General features: G+C 36.6%; 1 protein-coding gene across 10 annotated transcripts in view; it reads right to left on the bottom strand.

Annotated features, from left to right (window-relative positions):
• Window positions 1-22,715, bottom strand: part of LOC115632971 (phosphatase and actin regulator 2) — a 188,274-nt gene that overhangs the window by 29,027 nt on the left and 136,532 nt on the right. Inside the window, exons 1-2 of one of the 10 annotated variants that reach the window (XM_030530277.1) lie at window positions 17,967-18,917; window positions 11,575-11,610 (exon numbers count right to left, since the gene is read on the bottom strand). The exons of 7 other annotated variants lie outside the window; for them this stretch is intronic. In XM_030530277.1, the coding sequence (XP_030386137.1) occupies window positions 11,575-11,610; window positions 17,967-18,774 (844 nt within the window). In that variant the 5' untranslated portion in view covers window positions 18,775-18,917. Of the gene's footprint in view, window positions 1-11,574; window positions 11,611-17,966; window positions 18,924-22,715 lie in introns of those variants that run through there. 2 more of the 10 variants (XM_030530279.1, XM_030530278.1) reach the window with 2 other exon arrangements.

Here is a 22,715-nt window from a genome sequence, read left to right as displayed (position 1 = left end):
CCTTGCTGAAGGTGAAGTTCATTAAAATTCCGCATCAGTCAGAACGTACTTGTAGGCGTCCATCAGCGATTGGGGGAAGGTCAACCAGCAGCTGAAGAGCAGCGTTCTGAAGAGTAAATACACATGTTTAGTTTTCATTTTCGATTTTTCCCCTTCCCCTCTCCCCTCCTAACTGGGCATCTCAATCTATCTATTGGTTCGTCACGACTTGCGCCATTTGTCTGGAATTTTGTTTGGTTTGGCACTCGAGGCGGCAAGGCATTCACAATGACGTCGCCACATTCGCATTTGTGTGCTGCCAGCCCGATGTGGTCACAAACTTTTTGCTTTTATGAAGTCGAAACGTTTCTATTTTGTTAAGTCAACAGCTGTGAGTGAACTGAAATGGAGACTGAGACAACAACAGAAAGAGCAACAGCTGTTGTTGTTATTTTATGCAAGGCCTACATTGTTCATCTGAAGCGGCAAATGTAACGACTACTGCTTTTTATTTAACTATTTGTGGATTTTTATAAGACGCCCAGTTGCGGATATGGTTATAAAATTTTGAAATTAAATTGAACTTCACATTATTGAGAATACTTTATGCAACCAGTTTCGATATTATTGGCACCATTTGTGCTATTACTGAGTTTATGTTAAATTGCAAGACAATTGGCAGAAATGACGACTGACGATAAAACGAGACAGAGCTGTAAGTATTAAGTGTTTGGCTACACTCATAAGAAAACCCACTTGAAATATATTTACAAGTACATTTAAATATGTTCACCATCCACTTAATAAAGTGTGAAAACTTCAATTTCAATTTTAATATTAAAATAATAAATTTGAAGTATGACGATATTAAATCACAAGTGATGATGTGGACGTGGGTTTGATTCACGCCAAAGGGTTCTTTTTTTTATAATTATAAAATATTTTTCCCAACTTTCTGTCTACTCTACTATACTGTATTTAAGTCTTTTTTTAGTCATTTTTACCTGAAAGTAATTTTCAAATTCTTATGTTATCATCAATTAATTATCTTAAAGTTTTTTTATGCCTTTTATGTAGTTTAGATCAATATTAATATTAAAAGTGAAGAAAAGCTGATTGAATACACTTATTTGACACATACCTAACCACCACATATGTCAAGGGGTTATAGTAGACTTTTTATTTATACTACACAACAGCTAAAAACCGACCTAAGAATTCTAGTAAATGATTGTCTCTTTTTTACATTTCAAAAAAATTATACTTAACTATTAAAAATATTCGAATTTAATATATCTGATAACAATATAATACACTATAATATATATTAAACTTAACTATTTGTGATTTGAAGTGGGCGCACGTTAAAATTAAATTTGGTCCAACATTTAGTTGATTGCGACAAACAAGTTTTACAAACAAATTTTACACTTTCTTTTGAATACTATTCATATTAAAATCACTAATCGGATATGTTTATAGTTTAATTTACGTTGTTTATAATTGATTTGAATATTAAATAGTAGACCATTAAATTAAATATGAAAAAAATACTCATTTATACTATGCAACTTTTTTTGAGTGTAGGTTTTACAAAACTAAAGGCGAGTTTCTCTGTCGATTCAATATTCAAAAGTAACCCCCCAAGCACAACGTAACTTACAGTTTTCCATCATTTAAATTGTTTAACAAGAAATCATCAATCAAAGCTAATTTGTGTGTTTAACCCTTGGTTTTAAGACTGCCGCCAGCAGCATTCAAGATGGCTCTCTTATCCCCACTTGTTGCCGTTATCTGCGCTAATTTCTTTTGAATTATAATTAAATTCATCCGGGACTTTGACACGTTTGATAAAAGCTTTAATTACATTATTGAGGTAATGTCAACTAATTAGGAAAACAAGATGCGCACCGATAACATGTCCTTGCGCAGAGTCCTACCAGCCACACGAATGACAAGTCATAGTTTATGGGAGAGTAGGGTGGGGTGTGTAGTCATGCATAAATTATAATAAATCAAAACCAAATAAAACATCTAAACTGACAGCAATTTAGGGCAAAAGTTAAAGTGTTGGCACGCACAGCAAGCGGCATTAACATAAAAGCAATCATGGAAGCCAGATGCTGAGCCTGACGATGATTTACGTTGCGTGTTGCATGTTCAAGCACTGACACACACGCATACTATATATATACTCGTACATATGTTCATCCAAAGTCGATCTTGATAGAGTGAAGCCAACTGTGTACTCTGGTTGGTTACCAGAGACAGATAGAGGCTCTGACATTGATGGCAGTCAGCCGCAATGTAAAACTTTTACTGCTCGCTCGTTGAAAAATTTTGCACACAAATTTGCGGCATTCTTTCGTTCTTTATTATTATTATTATTATTTTTTTTTTTTTGCACTAGAATATATTTTTATCTCTAGGCTGTGCTGCGGTAGAGGGGAATGGGGAGGTGGTGGTGCTGCAACCACTGCAAAGTCAACGTTGACAGTCATTAGTCATAAAATGTGCGCCACTGTTTGAATACGATAATGATGACAGCTACCGCAGCGACCAAAGAAGCAAAATAAAACAACAACAGAAAAGTGAAATTCTTTTTGTGAACGAGTGACTAAGCGAGCAAAAGAGACTCCCATAGACAATTAGAGAGAGAAAGAGATTGTTTTGCAGCTTGCCAAGGTCGTGAAACAAAATATTAAGCAACAATGCCAGGCGGCAGCACATAGCCAGACAAGATCAAGGCAAAACCCATAGCCAAACATTGAAGCCAAAGTGGCAAGCAATGCGTTTTCTATTGCATACTTCACGGCCTCGACCTTGACCAGACCCAAGACCATTGGATAGCGCACGTGGGATCGTGCCGCACAACTTTATAAGGCCAACTAAGCGTCGCCTGAGGCATCGCAAAGAAATGTATATACTATATATAGAAAACTGACCGACCGACCAACCGACCGACCACAAAGGCGGGCCGTGTGGCAAATTATGGAACAAAAGTAGCCCAACGGGCAGCTGCAACAACAAGGCGGCTAAAGAAAATACAAAGCGCAGTCGACCGAGTAGAAAAAATATTTGAAAATCTCGGCTCAAAAGGGCTCAAGAGCAAAGAAAAATTGCAAACAAAGACTTTGCTCGCTCGCTTGCTTTGCTCAGCAATAAAGCAAAGATAAATACGAGAGTTTTTCATCAGTTTATTCCCACAGAACGGCGCCCACATTGAGGTCGCACATTTATCTTTTGAGTTGAGCTGCCGCTGCCGCAGCAGCAACAGCCGCAGCCGCAGCATCGTCGTCGGTTGCACCATCAAAGCAAACGAAGGGTTAATTAAAGGCAACGCCACCATGAAAGCTATAAATTATTTTACGCACGAGCTCAGGTCGATCCTGAAAATGGAAAGTAATTGCAGGTGACTGCTGCACTCAACAAAATTACGCGATAAATTCAGCACTCTTCGCACCAGTTTTCCAGTTCGAAATCAATGATAAAGTCGAATAAGAAATGTCTGTTTTTAAACAAAAAGATCAGACACAACTTTAACAAGGAAACTACTTTAGTAATATGAACATTTTAAAAAGCAAGCTTTAGTTTAGTTAATCAGATATATTATTTCCACTTTGCAGGACATTTAGAATACGATTTTGTAATTGGAGCATTGCTTTTTGATTAGCTTCTACTTAGAATTAAATAACTAAGCTGATACATATATTATATATATTACAATTTTTGATAGTTTGTTTATGGAAGCTTTGTGGGAACGCCAGCATACCAGCCTGAAGACTCCTAGACTATTCCAAAATACATTTATGAATTCTACCATTCATCCAATAAAGTACTTGTAAGTAGATCAAAAATTTTTAAAAGTGTACTAACACACCTAATGTATTTGTTTTAAAAGAAGCAATAAGCAGGGAAAAAAATTGCATTTATAAATGTTAATAAAAACTTGTTTTGTTATTTTAAGTATACTTTGCATTTATAAAGATTTAAAGGAGATATCCGTAGCAAGACTTTAACAAAGCTTTGAATACTATATTTGTTTTAGTTATACATCTGTTTTGTTTGATACCCAAAATTTAAAAGTTTGGTAAAATTTTTGTTCAGTTTTATTCTTAGTAAACATTTTAGTTTATCTTTCATATATTTCCTATCTTTAAATTTGGAAATTCCAAGACTAGCTTTATACAAGTATGCCTAAAAAGCAAAGGTATGCCAGCTTTCATTTAGGCTTATCCAGAGATGGATAATGAGACAACTGCGTTAATACAGGTAGAAAATGATACATCGATTAAACTATTTATTTTTGAGGTCATTAGGAGGTTCAAGCTTTTATTTATTTTTTCTTTCTTAATTCTAAGGATTCGTTCAGACTTGCAAACAATTTGCACAAAAATCGGTGTCGTACGCTTTGAAATCTATTTTTTACGACAGAGTTTTTAATCAGTTTTACTACAATATGATTAAATTTATGAGATGCCTGCAAAAAATTGTTTGCTTGTCTGACTAGACTTTAAATCTCGTTTCATATCATATGACGATTAGGGTATACCCTATATAGTATATTTCTTTATACATACCTATATATTCTTTTTGTTAGTAACAACAAGTTGCAGGATTACTGTGAAAGCAATTATTTGAACTACGTGATCTGCAACAGCTGTTGCTATAAAGTTAAATTCAACTTCTCTTCAACTTCTAAGTACGTTAAGTATATGGTTCGCTATATAAATAGATATGTTCTTGCAATACATAATGCTAGTATTTCCGTATGCTTTTGAGTGAAAAGCAGCTTAAATCTAAAACTCTCACAAGTTGTCCATTTATATTTAAATATATTTTTGCACACACACACATACTGCCAGTCACTAAACAACTATCAATTTACTTTTTAAGCCGCTTACAGACGAAGTCGGACAGTAGAGCCAATCAGCTAAGAGCAGATGTTTCTATAGATTTTACTGTTACTGCTACTGGTAGCGCTAAGGCACTTGTCTGGCCCAAGGCTGGCGCTTTGAAGTTAAAGCAAATGCCTTAGCGGGAGCTGCTATGTGCGAGTAGGCCCTGAACTATGCAACGGCCATCAGCGAGAGCTGGGAAACATTCCAAACGCACAGCAAAATTGGAGCGCAAACAAAAAAAAAACGTCTACAAAGAAGCCGAAGGAGAGGAAGAGAGAGAAGAAGCAGGAGCGTTTAAGGAATTTCGGAAGGTCCAGACAAGCGAAAACTAACCAGCAAGGAAATGGAGCACGTGACAACGGTCAGAGCCTGCTCTGAGAATGACTACGAGTATGTAAAAAAGGTTGGGATTGTTTGCTATTCTGGCTCGGGTCAGGCCAGGGCAGGAAGTAGACATTGAAATGCAGGAAATTAAAATTTAGAACGAGTGGTGGAGGAAGGAGAAGAAGAAGTTGCTACCAAACCGCCGAGGCAAACGAGACGTCACCTCGCATTAAAATGAATTACGAAGTGCCTCTCAAAGGAAAGAAAGATGTGGCAGGGGATACACTTAGTTGATAGCGGAGCTAGGCAGAGAGCAGCTTGACTCAGCACGGAAGTTCTTAATTTGTGCGTTGCAGCAAGCAGAGAGGAGAAACTGATATAGAGAGCGAAAGAGAGAGAGACAGAGAGAGAGAGGGCGAGAGAGAGAAACGTGCCGACAGTCAGCCGTGGACTACCCACGCTCATCGCATTTCATTTGAATATTTAATTTCTGCAATTTTCTTTTTTTTCCGGAGCAGACACTTTTTGCTCCACACTCTCGAATTTAGCGCCGGCTATGGGGCTACGGTTCTGGCACTGTGTCATCAGACACCATACACTTAAAAAAAAGAACGAAGGAAGGGTTTCTCATTTTGTCTGCATTGCACTATTTGAGCTACGAAGCTGAATTTTGAATACAAGTTTATTTGCACAGTGTTAGTCAGAACTGGAAAGTGATTTTGGAAAATGCTACCTTCAAAGGGGGAAAATGGGAGCGAACATTGACTTCAAGTTTGGTTTGTGTACTCTTTTAAAGATTACAAAATAAACTGCAATTTATTTGAGATTTTCCTTCAAAATATTTCAAATACGAAATGGGAAAAGGTAACCAAAGAAATTTGGACTCAAGTTTTTTTTCTTGTGTAGCTAACGCGACCCCCTTTTGCATTCCAATTTCCAAAGTTAATTTAGTTGTTAATCTAGGGCCATATGCAGGGTTTCTGAATGAATTTAATGAATTTATTTTGCATTTAAAAGTTTTTCATGTTTTTTTTTCAATTTCAAGTGTGAAAACTGTCCTAGAGTCTAACTAAAGGACGACTAATTTTGGTTTTGTGCATACACACACACTCACACATGCAAACGCATATTTCAATAGGGATGGGACAGAAAGGCACGCAAACATTGTTCAAATTTTCAGTGCAAATTGTTGAAGGCAGCAGCAGCGTCGCATATTTTATAAACAGCGTGTGAAAAGTAGGAAAAACGACAGAGACAGAGGAATGGCGGTGTGAATCCTGCCGGCTGCTATGCATCATGAATTTTGTTTTCCTAATAATTTTGTGCACAAAAATGGCGGAAACCAAAACAAACCACACGAGCTTGCAGCTAACCCCAACAGGAGCTGCAGCCGCAGTTACAAGCACAGCAACATCACAGCCTCAACGGCAGTTAGTAAATAAAATTTTTGCACACCATAACAACAGCAACAAAGGAAAGTTCTTGTTGTCGGCATGTTTGGAGTTGTTGTTGGTTGTCAGCATGAAATGAAAGTGCAAACACTTTCACGCCAGCTGTGTGTTCTTAATGGACCAGATTTTAATTTAAAGATTAGCGTTGAATTATTTAACGGGGCCGTACAAGAAGCAGAAGCAGCAGCAGCAACAAAAACAACACCACAACAACAATAACGAATGCCAGTGCAGGCTAACAATTTGAATTATGTGGCGTAGAAAATTATGCACGGTAGGGAAGGCTCAGAAAAAGAAGGAGAGAGAAAAAGTAGAGAGCATCAGCAACAGCAGCGGGCCAACGCTGATAAATTACCAAAAAAAAAACAAAAAAAAAAAAAAAAAAAAAAAAAAAAAAAAAAAAAAAAGAATGAGTTCAACACGCTGGCAACGGCTGCTGCTCAGCGCACTTGTTGCAGCCTTGAACTGACAATGAGAACGATTCTGATTTTGGCAAAAAAAAAACAAACAAAAAAAAAAAAACTCATACATACGCATGCATAAGAGAGCACTGATGTGGAGAAGGACGCGCTTAAGGCGCGAAAATGGGAAACAGAAATACCCAGATTTTAAAGCGGCTTTAATTTCGAATTCATATTTTGGTCGATGCCAGAAGATATTCGTGTTTAATATTTAATTTCTATGGGCAGAATAGAGCACAGCAATTCCCTATTGTAACGCTGCCCTTCACTCACTTGGCCTCACTCTCGCTCAACTGCGCTGTTTCTAATCTTCGCCCTAATTTCCTTTACATCTATGCTTTTTCTTTTCAACTAACAGCATTTAATGAATTACAATTACTCCCGATTTCACATAAACGTATTCTTCGTTTTGGATCAATACTACCTCTTTAATAAAATACTGCTATTTGTACTATAATTATTCTAATTTCTTTCGACTCTGTTTTTTAAAAAGCTCTATGCCAGCTGTATAAGGAAGCTGTAGATACATATACATATATGTAGAGCTTTATAGTCAAGTTGTATTTACTATATTCATGAAAATGTATTTATAAACGAAATTTTTGAAATTTTTTTCCAACAGCTTGAATATTAAAGAGTCAATTATTATAAAATATCAATTAAATTTTTGTAAATTCATATGTTCATTTGCTGTTTGTTAAAATAAGGTTAAAATTGAAGCAAATAAGAAACTATCAGTCCTTTGTTAAGTCCGATCCAATTGGCATATGTATGTCTGTATAATTTTTCGCAAGAATTCGCTGACTTTGCGGTGCCTTAATCATTAAGGCTTAATGTAAAGCATAACACAAGCCATACTTTTCATTTGAACGTTCTTTTTATGCAACTTAACAAAAAGTGCAGAATTCGCTTGAAATTCATGTTTTATAATTCACGTAACAGCTGAAAACAATTTTGCTTACTTCCCTTTCACAGCTAGTTGATGGCCTACCAGCAGTACCCTATCGATTATTTAAACCTGCGATGCTACAACTTATTTTGGACCCATTACCTATTCAGTGAACAAATTATTTGTGACTAACTGTTTCGAAGAGAGGCTGGCTTGTGCCACACCTTTGTTTCTTCTTCATTTAAACAGTGTGTGGTCCTTGCGGTTACAGCTTAAGCTGGCTGCCAGAGCTCAGCACACAGAGTAAATCAAATCAAATGAAAGGATTTAAGTAACATGGGTACGGGTAGAAGCTGAATTATTTACAATACTCGCATGTAGGGGGAAGCACACAACAAATCGCATGTGCGCTTAATTTGAGCATTCTGATTGAATTTATAGCATAAATTGAAATGCCAATCAATGCCACTTTTGAAATACATATGTAAGCGATTATGATTCTTCAAAGGGTATGTCAGTTTCGGTTCTTTAGGGCTTATTCTCCCGATTGCAGGCCTAAGTGTGACTATGTGGGTGTTGCTCTTGAGCTGTGCCTGATGTTCCCAAGTTGAGGCGCGTGTCAAGTGAAATGTCATTGTTCCAACACTTGAGTCTCTCCGGCACATTTGAGAAGTAATTTCCGATAATAAAAACGAGCCGCAGAAATGGCAAACGTGTTGCGGTTGACAGAAAACAGCTGAAATTCAATTGTTGTAGGGAAGAAGAGGAGAGGGGCAGACAAGGGCCTGATGATGTGGTGGCTGCACTTAACCATCATCAGCAGTCAAAACCATAACTAACATTTGACGTGCGAGCGTGCAACCAGCCGCAAATTGTTAAACGAAACGAATGAAACGTCACAGCAAACAATGCGCACAAAATGGCCGCACACCCACACACCCACGCACACACACACACACACAGACCCAGCAACCCACACACAGATGTAAACAGAGGACAAAATATACAGGCAAAGCAAAGGAAGCCTAGCGTCATGCGTATTGTTGACGATGTGGGCGTGTGCGCACCACAGTCGGCATGGGCGTGTCCTTCAACAGTGTTGACCTTGCACTTGCCACTTGCTGCTACTACTATTGCAGTGTTGCTGATTTTGTGGTTGTTGTTGCTGTTGCCGCTTCAACTACGGTTGCTGTTGCAGCTGCACGCGCCGGATGTTGATTTTCATGGTTTTTCCTGACGCTGAGGCTGCTTCTGCTGCTCCATACTCGGTAGCTTGGCAAGCACGTGGCTGATAAACAGAGCATTCGCACACACACACACACAAATATATAAATATATATATTTAAATATACTATATATGTACACCCTTACACACCACTGCACACACATGCCACATGCCAGGCATGAATAATAAAAATTATATATGTACATATAGAAAAATTACATTGCAAAGTGCGTAAAATTTGGTTTTCGTTTTTGGCCGCTCGATTTTTATTTACACATTTTTTCTTGCCATGCACATTTTCCGAAAATATGTGCTGGCAATGCGCCAATACACCCACGTAACCCTTCCACAGACTTGTTATGTAAAATACAATGTGGCTAAAAGCAAAACCGAACGGAAAACTGTCAAAAAAAAGGAAAACAAATAAGCATAACAACAAGAAACGGGAATTTTAATGTTGCTGCGCAAAAATGTATGCTATGTTAAAAAAGTAGATACATTTGTGAAGCTCTATTTGTGTGTGTGTGTGTGTGTGTGTGTGTGTGTGTGTGTGTGTGTCTGTTTGAGTAATTCAATTTAAATTGTTTTCTAAATTGTTACTAGACTTTGCATTGTTGTTTGTTTTTATTACATATTTGTTCTGTATTGTGCAGATGCGCACAGACAGATGGAAAGAGAAGTAGAGATAGAGAGAGAGAAAGAAACAATCAAAATTGCAGATTGAAATGCAATTGTTTTTATAGATTGTGGCCCCCTGGGCAATGGGAACTGAGACAAAGCCAATGTTAAATGCTTGTATTATATTACAAAATATATTTCTATGTTGCTGGCAACATGATGGTGGTTATAAACTGATTATTTACGATGATATGTAGCTTTTAGCTGTAGCTAGTGTTAACCATATTATCGATTCTTAATTTAGAAGAGAAATTCAGCATATAACACAACAATTCGCAAAATGTTGAAAATGCTGCTTCAAATAATAATAATGATAATACTAAGCCCAAATATATGAGCATTTTAATATAAGAAACGCCCCCATATTTCTTCCATATGCATTACAAATAAATTTAATGAAATGTAAACAATAACTAAACAACTTTCAAGAGAGTTCAACTGCGGTCAACATAAATTTGAATTACCGACCAACTTATATAAATCCCTCCTTGCTCATCTCAGTCAGCTTTCCAAGTGCCTCAAAAATTTGCAATTTAGTTGCCAAAATTCTTATTTTTTTAACCTCACTCCAATTCTAGATACTTGAAATTAAAACAATTCATATTTTATTATATGAAACAGAAAGTGTCTTTATATTTTTAAATGGCGCCTTTAACGAATGATTCTATTAATCCACAAGTCTTACCCCAAATTTCAACAGTTTTGCACTAAGTTTTCGAAAATATATAACAAACATTTGACAAACAATGAAAAAATTCAAAATATACAACAAAGTACAATAAAGCGACTCCAATTTAAATGTGCCTTTTGTGTTTAGTCTTTGTTTTTATAAATAATTGAGGGTGTATGAGCGTTTGGAAATGCTATACATTTGTTTTCATTTTCAAAGTTTTACTTTCGATTTGGCAAACAAACACAATGTCATCTACGAGAATGTTGTCTATTTGTCCCTTCTATTTATCGCGTCAATAACATAACCGCGACATTCAATATGTCTGATCGGATTATATAATCCTAATTCATTACTCATCTCGGGCTAATTTTTTTTTTTTTTTCAGGTTGTACTATGAAGTTCATCAAGTCGTATGTATCGCTTATGTTTTCTGCATTTATTTTCAAAATTCTGTGCTCTGTCTTGTTGTTGTTAACATAGAGTTGAAAGAAAGATGGAAGATGGGCAAAAAGCAGTTGAATAAACCAAAAGTAACATTTCTTGAGACTCAAAAACAAGCGCCTCTGCATAAAAACATGTGTTCGGCAACAAGAGGAAGCGAAAATATTGAGTGAAAAAGAATAACAATATTACACACACTAGTATAAATAAATATATCGAGTAAACACAATTAATCTACAGTTTTCACCAAGATCAAGCTGTAATAAGCAACTTATATTCAATGCAATTATTTTTTTTTATACAATTATTAATTTCGAGAATTGATTGAACTGACATTTGATATGTATTGATGATGGCTCTGCCATCCACACATACACAACTTTGGAAAGAATTTCTTGATTGATTATGGAAAAATAAACAACTTGTTTATTGCCTGCACACTCATGCATCATCCTTCCACCCAAGTACTACGAATATAGCTTAGAATTTAATGCTAAAAGTTGCATGCTTCATGGCAAAAGTTTACCAACTTGTGATTTGTGCAAAACTTACGATTTTTGTGGTTAGGTTTCAGTTTGGCCAACTCACCTGTAAATATAAAGAGAGAACGAGAAAGATGAGAAAGGAAGTCATAAAAGGATGCCAGGACAGGCAACAATAACAATTAATTAAGTCTAAATGTACAAGAGTTTGTCTAGTATAAATGTTTGTTCATTTGCATTGAGGAGCTTAGCAGGCGACTAAGCCTCAGCGTTCCATTTAATCGACTTATAGGCGCTCAGTGACGGCGAAATGGAAGCTAAAATGCCAACTCAGCTCAAAGGACACTCCACAGATACTTCTACAGCTTCCGCTTCGTTCGGCCAAATCACACAAAGTTTCAACAAGTCACGCATTCAATTAAAACCAGCAGCTTCTTGCCGTTTTCTGCCCCCTTCGGCGAGGCGATGCGAAGGCGCCTGGACTGCTAAAATATTTGCAGATTATAATACTTAATGCCTTGGACGGGTTATAAAAAACAGTCATTTACATTTAATTATAGCAGCCATGTGTATATACCTCTAAATGGCTTTCTAAGTATAGCATGTGTGCGTGTATTAGACCTGTAGTGCTAGAAATAACAGGTACACCTTAGGAACTAGCTAATTTTTTGCACATAACTAATAGGTAATGAAAGAAAAAAAGTTTTGCATGAAAAGATAAGGCAAATTTTTTTTTGTTTTTTTTGTATCTTGATAACTAAAGCTCTGGTTAGACTTGCAAAAAATTTGCGCACAAATAATCAGTTATAGTTTCATACTGTATTTAAAAAAAGGCCATCCCACTTTTCTTTTTTGAAAAAGGCATGGTCGGACATGCAAATAGTTTGCACACATCGGCACCCACATAACTTAAAAAAACTTTTTTATTATTATTATTATTTTTATATACTTTTTATTTCTATTTTATTTTATTTTATTTTTTTTTTTTTGTATAAAAGAAACTTATGGCCGATGATTGTGTTAAATAGCTGGAAGAACATTTAATTTAAGCAATTAGCTCGAGCGCTAGTGGGCATAACTACTGGGCTAGGATACCTTTTAAATGCTGAGTGTGTAGCAACTTTTGCAACTAAGCCCGCAAACTTTTACAAAATATGTATACATATATACGTAATAAAAAACTTTAATGCCACCACAGTCAATTGCCTTAAGTTCTTCTCTACATTCCTTTGCCAGGCTTCCATCACCTTGAGCCATTTCTGGCACTTCCATTTGAGTTACATGGCACAGAGCTTAATGCAATTTATTCAAGTTGTGGCTGCAATATTCATACTTAATGTAATATCCCTTCGAGTTCTTCATCTTCTACTTGTTATGAAAGGGTGACTTAGAATTTTGTATGCACGCATAACTTTTATATTTTGGGTAACTTCTTGCTCAACTTTAATAAATAATAATAGGTTCGAAAATGAGGCTTTCTTACTAGTTCTGACTTTTAAATTATTTCATGTCTTATTGGTTTTGAGTAGAGGTTTAGACTGAAGACTCAGTGTTCTGATCAGATGGAAAAACAAGAGCTTGGTTGAAAAATAACTATACTCGGCGATGGGCAAAGTGAAAAACTCCTTGTTTAGTGGGAAGTGTGTATCGCAATCGGGCCTTTGCCAGCTATCCTACCCAAATTCAACTTTAAATGCAAAGTTATAATAATTATTTCACACTTTTCGTAATTGTGTTATTTTATTATTTTCGTTAGTCCCTTAGTTTGCGAAATTCACACCAGTTCTCGCACTTCATGCTGCTTATTCTATTTAGTGTATTTCGTTAGCCATAACAGCTCTCGTCGTCTATCTCAACCTTCGCCTGAGTATTCCCTGTTGAAATGCACTCGAAATAAAAAGCAGCTGGCAACTCAAAACTCTTCAATTAATTGCCAATTAATTTGCCACACACAAAAATACACTACACACTACAAATTTGTGTAGAAATGTGCGGGGTATGTGTGGGGTATGCACGTGAAATGAGTTGCAAAGTTTTTTGTTAGTTGGTGTTGTTGCTTCGTTAGTTGCTTGCATTTTTGTGCAAATTTGAGTAAAAAGTTCGCAGCGCCCCTTTCGATATGCAACAAAATTGCGAAAGTTTTCGCTAGCTCTCGACTTCGACTTCTATTCATATACTATAGTACTATATACGATGTGCCCGGACTCCCTGCTACTCTGCCGTTATCGTTAGCTGCAATTTCTGCGTGCTAGAAGGTATGCATGCAAAATATTTTAATAATGAAATGACTGCCTCATGGCCGGACTCGTTCACATACATACATACATTCGTACCTACGAGTACTGTCTGCATGAATGCCTGATGAATGGAATGAAACGAAGGAAAATAGAGGACTGAGGGCAACTTTATTTGTTGGCTGTGTATGCATTTAGTCGGATTTATGGCTTGGAATTGTGTGTGTGTGTGGGTGTATTTTGATTGAATATTTTATATACAAGTATGTATCAAGGCGCTTCTCTACAGCTCTTCTCGATGGCTTCACCATGCTTGTGTGTGCTTGCATATTTACAGGCGCTGGCATTGCGCTGGTTATGGCTATGAATGCTAGCAATTGGCCAACATTTCGTGGGCAACCATCCCCATTTGTTGACCCCATTTCCTATTATTAGATTGCCAAGCATTTGCTTGATTGCATCAACATGGCAGCTTGGCCAATGGGGAGCAAACGAGCGGACAATATGAAGAGCATCTTTATGATTTGAAACAGTTATGCAATTGATCTAAATAAGTAAATGAATTGTGTAATGAGCAAATCCTGGGGAAAGTGCAATCCAAATGCAATAAGCTGCATACACGTATGTGGATTAAAATTAATCTAAGCACCTCTGACAAACAGTGAATGGTTTCAATTAAGTTGCGCAACTTAATTAAGTATGTTCTTGCATTAATAGGGATTATTTATTTACTCTTTTATATTATTAATATTTTATGAACTTAAGAATACATATTCAAGCACATACAAGCACCTAATTCATTCATTAATTTTATACAAATAATAATAATATTCATATTGTAATAAATAAATAAAATAAAAATAAATGAATAAAATATGTAAAAAATTACCATAAGCATTGTATTTCCAAAACTTAAATATGAAAGCAAATTGTTTTCTAACTAGAATGTTAAAACGAATTGAGCAATGGGAATAAAGAATAAAAATTAAAGTAAGATGGATAAAGGAGGATAAATTTTGTTTGATCAAAACTACGAATTGTACATATGTTATTTTCAAATTTCTTCATTTTTACCCGAACACTTAATTAATTAGATTTCTGGATTGTTTCACTTTTTGTAACCAAAAAAAACTTTTTTTTTAAATTTAATATTTGTTACCTAGCATTAAATCCTAAATCACAAACAATTTGATTTACGGATATGCCAAAATTAATATAGTTTCTTGAATGAAACAAAAAATTGTTGCCAAATATGCACACATTGAATACTTATTTGAATTCACCATTTAATCTCAATTATAAAGATATAGATCGATTCAAATGTGCACTTTGAATTGAACAAATAGTCCGCAAAGTACACGACTTAGGTTTGATTCAATAACTTGAATTTAATGTGACATTCTTGGAGCCGGCCACTCAATACCGCCCACACACAAACACACCCACATTTATGCACCTGCACAAGCCAACGAATGTGGCTAAGACGCCGCAGGCAAGCTTGGGCTTTGCTCAATATGCAATTTTCGATTGCCAGAATATGCAATCAACTAGCGTTGAGCTCAAAAGGCGATGCCATCATTCGCAATAGCAATAAAACTTATTTTTATTGACATTTTACCAGCAGGATAGGCACACACGTGAACATACACTCCTTCACTTCACTCCTCTTCTTATGTTAAACATTTGCATATAAGCCTCAATGGCACTATCAGCAGCCGTTTCACACTTATTGCCAGGCCATGACTGCAATCGAAAAGCGAGTGTGCAGCAAAAGGTGCGCCACAAACACCAACAACAACACACACTCAAACACTCACTATGCTATATGGCAGTGCATTATGTAATAAGCACTTTGTTCGGATAAGGATAGGCAGAGAAGAAGAGACAGATACACACTTATATATGTACAAATAAGCGTGGCAGGAGAGTGTTCCACTTATCTTGCTATATTTGCGGAAGTTCTCAGCTGTGGCACACACGCGAGTAGTATGATGGATACAGTTCAACTGCTATATAGACATTCAATCGCTCATTCATTCCTTAAAATAATAAATCAAGTAAAACTAATTGAAATGTATTCTCCGAATCCGAAAAAGCATTCAATATAGCATTTTTACTCAACGTGAGTTGCTATCCTTTTCCATTACTTAAAATATGGGAGTATTAAACTAAATGATTTAGGCATTAATAGACGTTATTCTACATATAGTTTTTTCTAAGGCTTTCTTATCTTTTAAGTCTTTATCTTTAAGTTTAAGTAAGTTATTAAATATCCTTATTTAATAATATTATATTATAATATAAATCATAGTTTTTGAATATGTATCGACAGCACTATTTGTTGATTTATTCAATAAAAAATAAAAATTAAAAAATCAAAAAAAATTTATGTTTTTTTATTTGTTAATTTATGTATTTATTGTGTTCCTATATGATGTCGATAGTCTCAAGCTAGACTTTGATTTTGCTTAAATAAGATACTACATCGCTAGATTTAATAACTCAATTTAATATAAATTATCCCTTTCCAAATTAATAAATCGTCACATTTTCTCCCAGATAAATATGCACAAAATATTAACTTCGGATGTCTCAGCATCACTGCCACGATCGTCAGTATTCAGCTTTTCTTCATATACTATATTATAGCATATTATATTTTTCGAAAATCGAGTTTGCATTTTTAATATGTTTTCAAATGAGGAAAGTATCTTGAACCTGCAAAAATGTTTTTCATGTTTAAAAATTTAGAAGTAAGGCACATGAGGAGAAGCATGAATAGCCTTTATATTGCGTATTATTTATCATAATATATATCTATGTATGTATAAATATATAGTATGTATAGAATAAATAAAAGCATTTGCAGGAGATACTAATTTTATAAAAAAAAAAAAAAAATTTAAACTAAATACTATAAATAGTATGTGACCTTCTAACACTTTCAATAACTTTGAAAATTCATTAGCTATGCCCCACTGTATTCATATCCACTTATCAGACTATGCATTCATGTGGTATTCGCGCTTCATTACAACACAAAAGCAGTGCCAACAACAACGAGAACAAAAACAGCAGCTGCAGCTTCAACAATATTAACAACAACAAACGGGCAACAGGCGGCAATGGCGGCTCAAGCTGCCACAATTTCAATTAAGGCGTTTGCGGCAAAGCTGAAGCTTAAGCCCAAAACACGTGCCGCGACTGTAGTTGTTATGCATATGGTGTTGTTGTTGTTATTGTTATTGTGGCTTTATGTACTGAACGCTTGACCAGTGCCACGCGAACCACTACCCATAACTCTCGGAGTCTCGTTTCCGCCCAGCCGTCTATCAGCTATAATACCGAGTTAGTGCTTTGCGCTTAATGCCCTTGCTGTCAATTTTGATATATTGATTCTGTTTATGGTGAGCGTCCTTTTGAACGACGCTTAACGGCAGCTGCAAAGCCCTAGAAACTCTTCCCATCTCCACTGCGAACTTCGAACTCAAGTCGTAAACGAAGCAGTTTACGTTTTTACGGACAATTCCCCCATTTATGTGTACTAAACGACTTCAGATTTAAAAATAACTTAAAATTTGAACTAAAAACTATTTTCAAATAACTTGAAATATTTTAACATAAATATTCTTGGAAAATAATTATCTTATATGTGGATACATAAATGCGTCAGTCGGTCGGTCTGTTCGTCTGTATGAACATCGATAACTTTTGAACAGCAAGAGCTGGGAACACTTAACTTGGTATTTAAGTCTTGTCTTACCTATAAGTATAATAGGTTTATTACAAAGCTTTTATAACGTCATTATTTTATATAGCTGCCATAGGAGAGATCGGAGCAGAAAACCATTTTAACATAAAATTTCTTGTAAAATAATTATGTTATAGCTACATATAAGCGTCAGTCTATCCGTCTGTTCGTCTGTATGAACATCAAGAATTTTTGAACCACAAGAGCTGAGAACACTTAACTTGGGTTTTAGACTTGTCTTACCTATATGTATTAAAGTTTTATTACAAGCCATTAATACAAGTAACATCATTATTTTATAATGAGAGATCTGATCACTTTTTTATGATATAATAACCAGTTTTAGTTTTTCAACTAAATTGTGGAAGAGAAAGGGAAAGTACATACAGGGGAAGTCAGTGGACTCGGCTTTGTTTTAGTTGTTTTGTAGTAAAAACGTAATTTCAATGCGACGCTTAGTGCAATTCGCTTGCTTACCCAAACTTCGCTTGACTGTGGCACGTGGCTTTGTTATGGTTACGGCAATGGTTGCCGTTGTCTTTGGTTTGGCTAATACCGCTGGCTTGTTCAGAGTGCCTGAGGATGGTATCCTTGTTGCTCCAGACGCTGTTAGGGAGGAGGATGCGGCGGCCACTTGGGTGGCGCTAGGCAGCGCCGATGTCGACACCGATGTGCTGGACCGTTTGTAGCCCTCGGTGAGGAAGGCGGGCGGCGGTGTTATGGGCGGTGCTGGAATACAAAGATCATCGACTGGCGAACTGGCCGCCGTACTCGGAGCTGTGATGCATTCGCGCAGGCGTAGTCCACCAGCTCTTAAGGTGTTGCTGCTGCTGCTGCCGGCACTAGCGTTGGCATTAGCCGAGGCAGTGGCTGCCACAGCTGCTGCTGCAGCTGCCTCATTGCTGCAATATAGCTCGAGGTGATGTTTGTCGCAGCGTCGCCGCCGTCTTATGTTGGGCGCTATCGTCTTCATTTTGGCCACATTTCCCTGACTCGCATTTGTATTGGCATGGCTGGAGGACGACGATGATGTTGAGTAGCTGCCGTCTTTCGAATTTAAACGGATGTAGTGTACTCGGAATATGCGTACTGGTTGCCTCGATTGCTGCTGCTGCTGCTGTTGTTGCTGTTGTTGCTGTTGTTGTTTGTGTTGTTGCAAGTACTCTCTGTAGCTTTGTTTGCGCTGCTGTTGTTGTTGCACTAATTGCTGTAGCTGTGGTTGCTGCGACTGTTGCTGCTGCTGTTGCTGCTGATGATGATTGCAGGCGGTTTCGTATTGCAGCATTGAATTGGTTGGCCTCTGTTGCAAGTCCAAAGAATATTTGGAACTGTTCGGTTTTGGGGGCAAGCGTTGAAAAGTTGCGCTTGCTATTCACAAAATGTCTAACGTTTCGAATATTTGATTTTAATTGATATTTTATACATATATATAATGCAAAATATTTAATGTTTTATATATATGTCCGTATGTATATATATTAGAAAATAGTAACTTTTTGTTTTGTAAATATATATATATATATATATATATATGTATGTATGCGTTCGTTAATTCATTATTTGCATAAAAATGGAAGCTTTCAATTGCTGCATTTGTAACTTTGTTTGCTTTTATTTCTATTTATTGTAAGCGCGCTCCCCTTCTTCTTCTGTTATTGTGTGTTGCATTCACTATTGTGTTCGTGTTTGTTGATTTATGTATTAGGCGTTTCAACGCTAAACACATGTATAATTAATTAACAGATATTCAGTAATCGAATATTTATTTTGATTTTATTCTTGCAATGTCTATTCGACTTTTTGACCCTTGTTTTGTTTATTCTTCTGCCGAGCGGTTTTAATAGCAGGTGTGTGTGTGTTTGTTTTTGTTTGCATATATATTTAATTTAAAATACTTGTTAAAAGGTTTTTAAACTTGAAGTTGAAGCAGTAGTTGGTTGTATATGTTTTATTTGTTGTTTAAATATTAAGTAACTTTCGTATATACCGTATATTTATATATTTGTAGCATTTAAAAATAAACTCACGACAATGTCTGAAAGCCTCTTTAACGTCTTTTGTAGTTAGTTAATAGTTAATAATAATATTTATAATAATATATATATTTTGTATACTATACTCGTACAACAACGACCCGTAGTTAAATTGAATTGAATTTAATTCGTTAGTGGTTGTTGTCCTTTGTTAACCTTTTAAAATCGTAGTAAGTTGTGGCTTGTTGCTTTAAAAGTGAGTTCTTTGCACAGGAAACAATATATTTATTTTGTAGTAACTGTTCCTTTTTGTCTTTGGTACACCATTCACATTGCTGGGTTGCTGTAAATGAAGCGTATACTTGTATTGAGTTCAATATATACGCTTGCCAATATCTGCCATATTCCCTTTATGTTGGGGCATCTAAGCTTTAGTTATTGGCAAGCGCGTATAAAAAACTGCCTCACAACTTTTTCATACTTTTCTATAGAAAATGAACGCGTTCTGCGTATGTGTGTGTGTGTGCGTATGCGTGTGAGTGTGCTTATAAATCTCTTTATGTTTGCTAATTAAACAAATGCCCAGTGAACGACCCATGGCCCTACATTATTATGTTAATGTGCATTTTTCATAGAATTAATGACCTACAGCACATTTCTAGCCAAATATTTTCAAGCAACCAATTGAAATTCCATGAATGCGTCTTCTTGAGGCGGCAGACTTTAAGGAAAATAATAACAATATATAAGACCTTAGCCGTAGCCGTAACCGTAACCGTGACCGCGGCAGCCACAGGCACAGGCGCAACGGAAGTAAAAAGCAGCAGAAGAAATACCGAGCACATTGCCACACTGATGTATTGACAGTTGCAAGTATTGATGGCATTGAGACGTGCATGAAATATTTGATTTGATTCCGCAGCTCGCAACAAAAAAATTGAACTCCGAACAAAAAGTGAAGACGCAGCAGGCGCACAATTCCCAGGGGCGTGTCGTGGGCATGGCAGCAACACGTTCGCATGAATGTCTTATAATTAACAACAGCATGAGTAACAAATAATGTAATTTCGACTTCTCCCTCCCTTTAATGTGGTTACCCAAGGTCAAACAGTATTGTAATTGCCAGTACAGCAAACCAAATCAAAACAAAGAGTTGTAAGAAAGAAAGAACATTGAAATGAAAAGGAAATAAATTAAATGAGTGAGAAATGTAAAAATGAAATGAATAAATGAATATATCGTATGAGGAAAATGCATACCTAGTTGGGTTATAGGTAATAGCTCTTTTAGTTTCTGAGTAGCTTGCGTTCATACAGACGGACAGAGGAACAGACTAAATATACTTATGAAGTCTGGCACGCCTGGCACGAAATAATAGCCGATTCAGGAAGCAGTCAAATTGGAAAGAAAGGAGTTATATTTATAGAAAACTGACAGAGTGACATTATGGTTCATCCATAAAGTCTGTAGCTCTAACGATTTTTATGAAAATATATTTAAAAACATTCTACTATCGTTGACTTGTCCTGCAGAATCAGATTTCCTCTGCATTCACTTTTTATTCGGCATTATTCGGTTGATTTGTGAGCGTCAATAAAAAACAGACGTTGGCTTGGCTTTAATGCCGATACTCTTACATAACGTGCTACCGTCAATGCCAGTTACTTTAACGCGCTACTCTCTCCTTCTCTGCCTCTGTGAAAAGTCTAATCAAAAACATTTGCCGCTTGACAAACTGCGTGTGGTGGTCGTTATGTCAATCTCTTGTCACTTAAACAATTCCCTAGCCAGTCTCCGCTACAGCTAGACGAACGCGCCTGTCAGTTGCCACGCCCCGTTTTATTGCCGGGCATAAAAAGGGACAAAAAAGGGGGGCAAGAGGAAGAAAAAAAAAAGTCGAGTTCGCTTGTTCACGGGCGTTGCCGCATGCCATCAAGTTGCGTATACGTAATAAGCCAATCAATTCAGTGTCAGATGAACTGCTTCATTAATTTCACTTGCAGACGAAACGAAAAAAAATTATAATAATAATAATAATCAGAATAAAGAATCCCGCACAAGAGAGAGAGAGAGAATTATGAGAAGCTGCTGGTGATGGTGTCCTGCATCCTTGTCGCATATAGACACACATCTATATATTCAACATAAACGGCGAATGCGGCAAAAGTCACGTAAAGCCTAAAGAGACAGGCATTAAGAGACAGGGCGCCAGAAAGCAAAGCAAAGTTGGTACAACCAGCCAAGAGTTGGCATGGCGAAAATAAGCCTGCTTAGCCAGCTTTGCGCAAGGACACTTCCACTGCTGGCCGTGCCAACTGCTCTAGTTGTTGTTGTTGGTGTTGTTCTTGCCAATGTTCTATGTGTATATCGATGCCGAGTTGTTGAGCATGTTCGCATATTATTTATGTAGCTAAAAGATACGAAGAAGGCGAACCGAAGGGCGCACGTGTCACTAAAAATTTTCTGAGCTGCATACTTTCTTTTTCCAGGTGGGTGGCCTTTAAAATTCGCCAAAAAAAAAAAAAAAAAAAAAAAAGGAAACGGAAAGGGGAAAAATGAAGAAGAACAAGAAGAAGAAAAAACGAAGAAGTGGAAAAACTTTAACTAAGCGTAGAAGCCAAAACCAAAAGCAACTTTCGCTTCGTTGAATTTTCGGCCATAATCATAAGTAGTGGCCGGCGCACTCAAGTTGTAAATAATAATTTGTAAGGAGGCGTGTGACCAGCCCGGCCAGCCAGGACCGTCAGGACAAGCAAGACCGTAATGATGGCAATGATGACGATGATTACATTACGTATCCAGCGCCACTTCAGACAGCGTTGCGGGCCAGTGTTGTAAGCGCCATTTTGTTTTCATTCCAATACACAAACGAATGAGAGCGCTAGCAAATGGCAGACGTGCCACAGCAATAACTACAACAAAAACAACAACAAAAACAACAACCACAGAAAGCACAGGAACAGCAGCAAGCAAGCCGTGAAAGCGCTGAGGTGGGGAGCAGAAAAAAAACCTTCTAATGGCCTCGTTATATGGCATTAGAGGGACAGGAACCCAACAACAAATTGACCAACACTTGACGCGAGATACGATCCGACGAAGGAAACGATGGATGGACAAGGTGATTACACAAAAAATATTTATGATAACAAATTTTTACAACAAACAATAAGTAGTAATAAATTTTTAAAAATAAAAAGTGTAATAAACAACTAATACCATAAATAAAGAAAACCTTAACAAACTGATTATTTTT

This window comes from Scaptodrosophila lebanonensis, unplaced genomic scaffold, assembly GCF_003285725.1.
Source record: "Scaptodrosophila lebanonensis strain 11010-0011.00,11010-0021.00 unplaced genomic scaffold, SlebRS2 tig00001415-arrow-pilon, whole genome shotgun sequence".
In the NCBI taxonomy this organism is placed as follows: domain Eukaryota; kingdom Metazoa; phylum Arthropoda; class Insecta; order Diptera; family Drosophilidae; genus Scaptodrosophila; species Scaptodrosophila lebanonensis.
The sequence above is the reverse complement of the archived record's forward strand: the minus strand, read 5'-3'. Positions and strand labels throughout refer to the sequence as shown.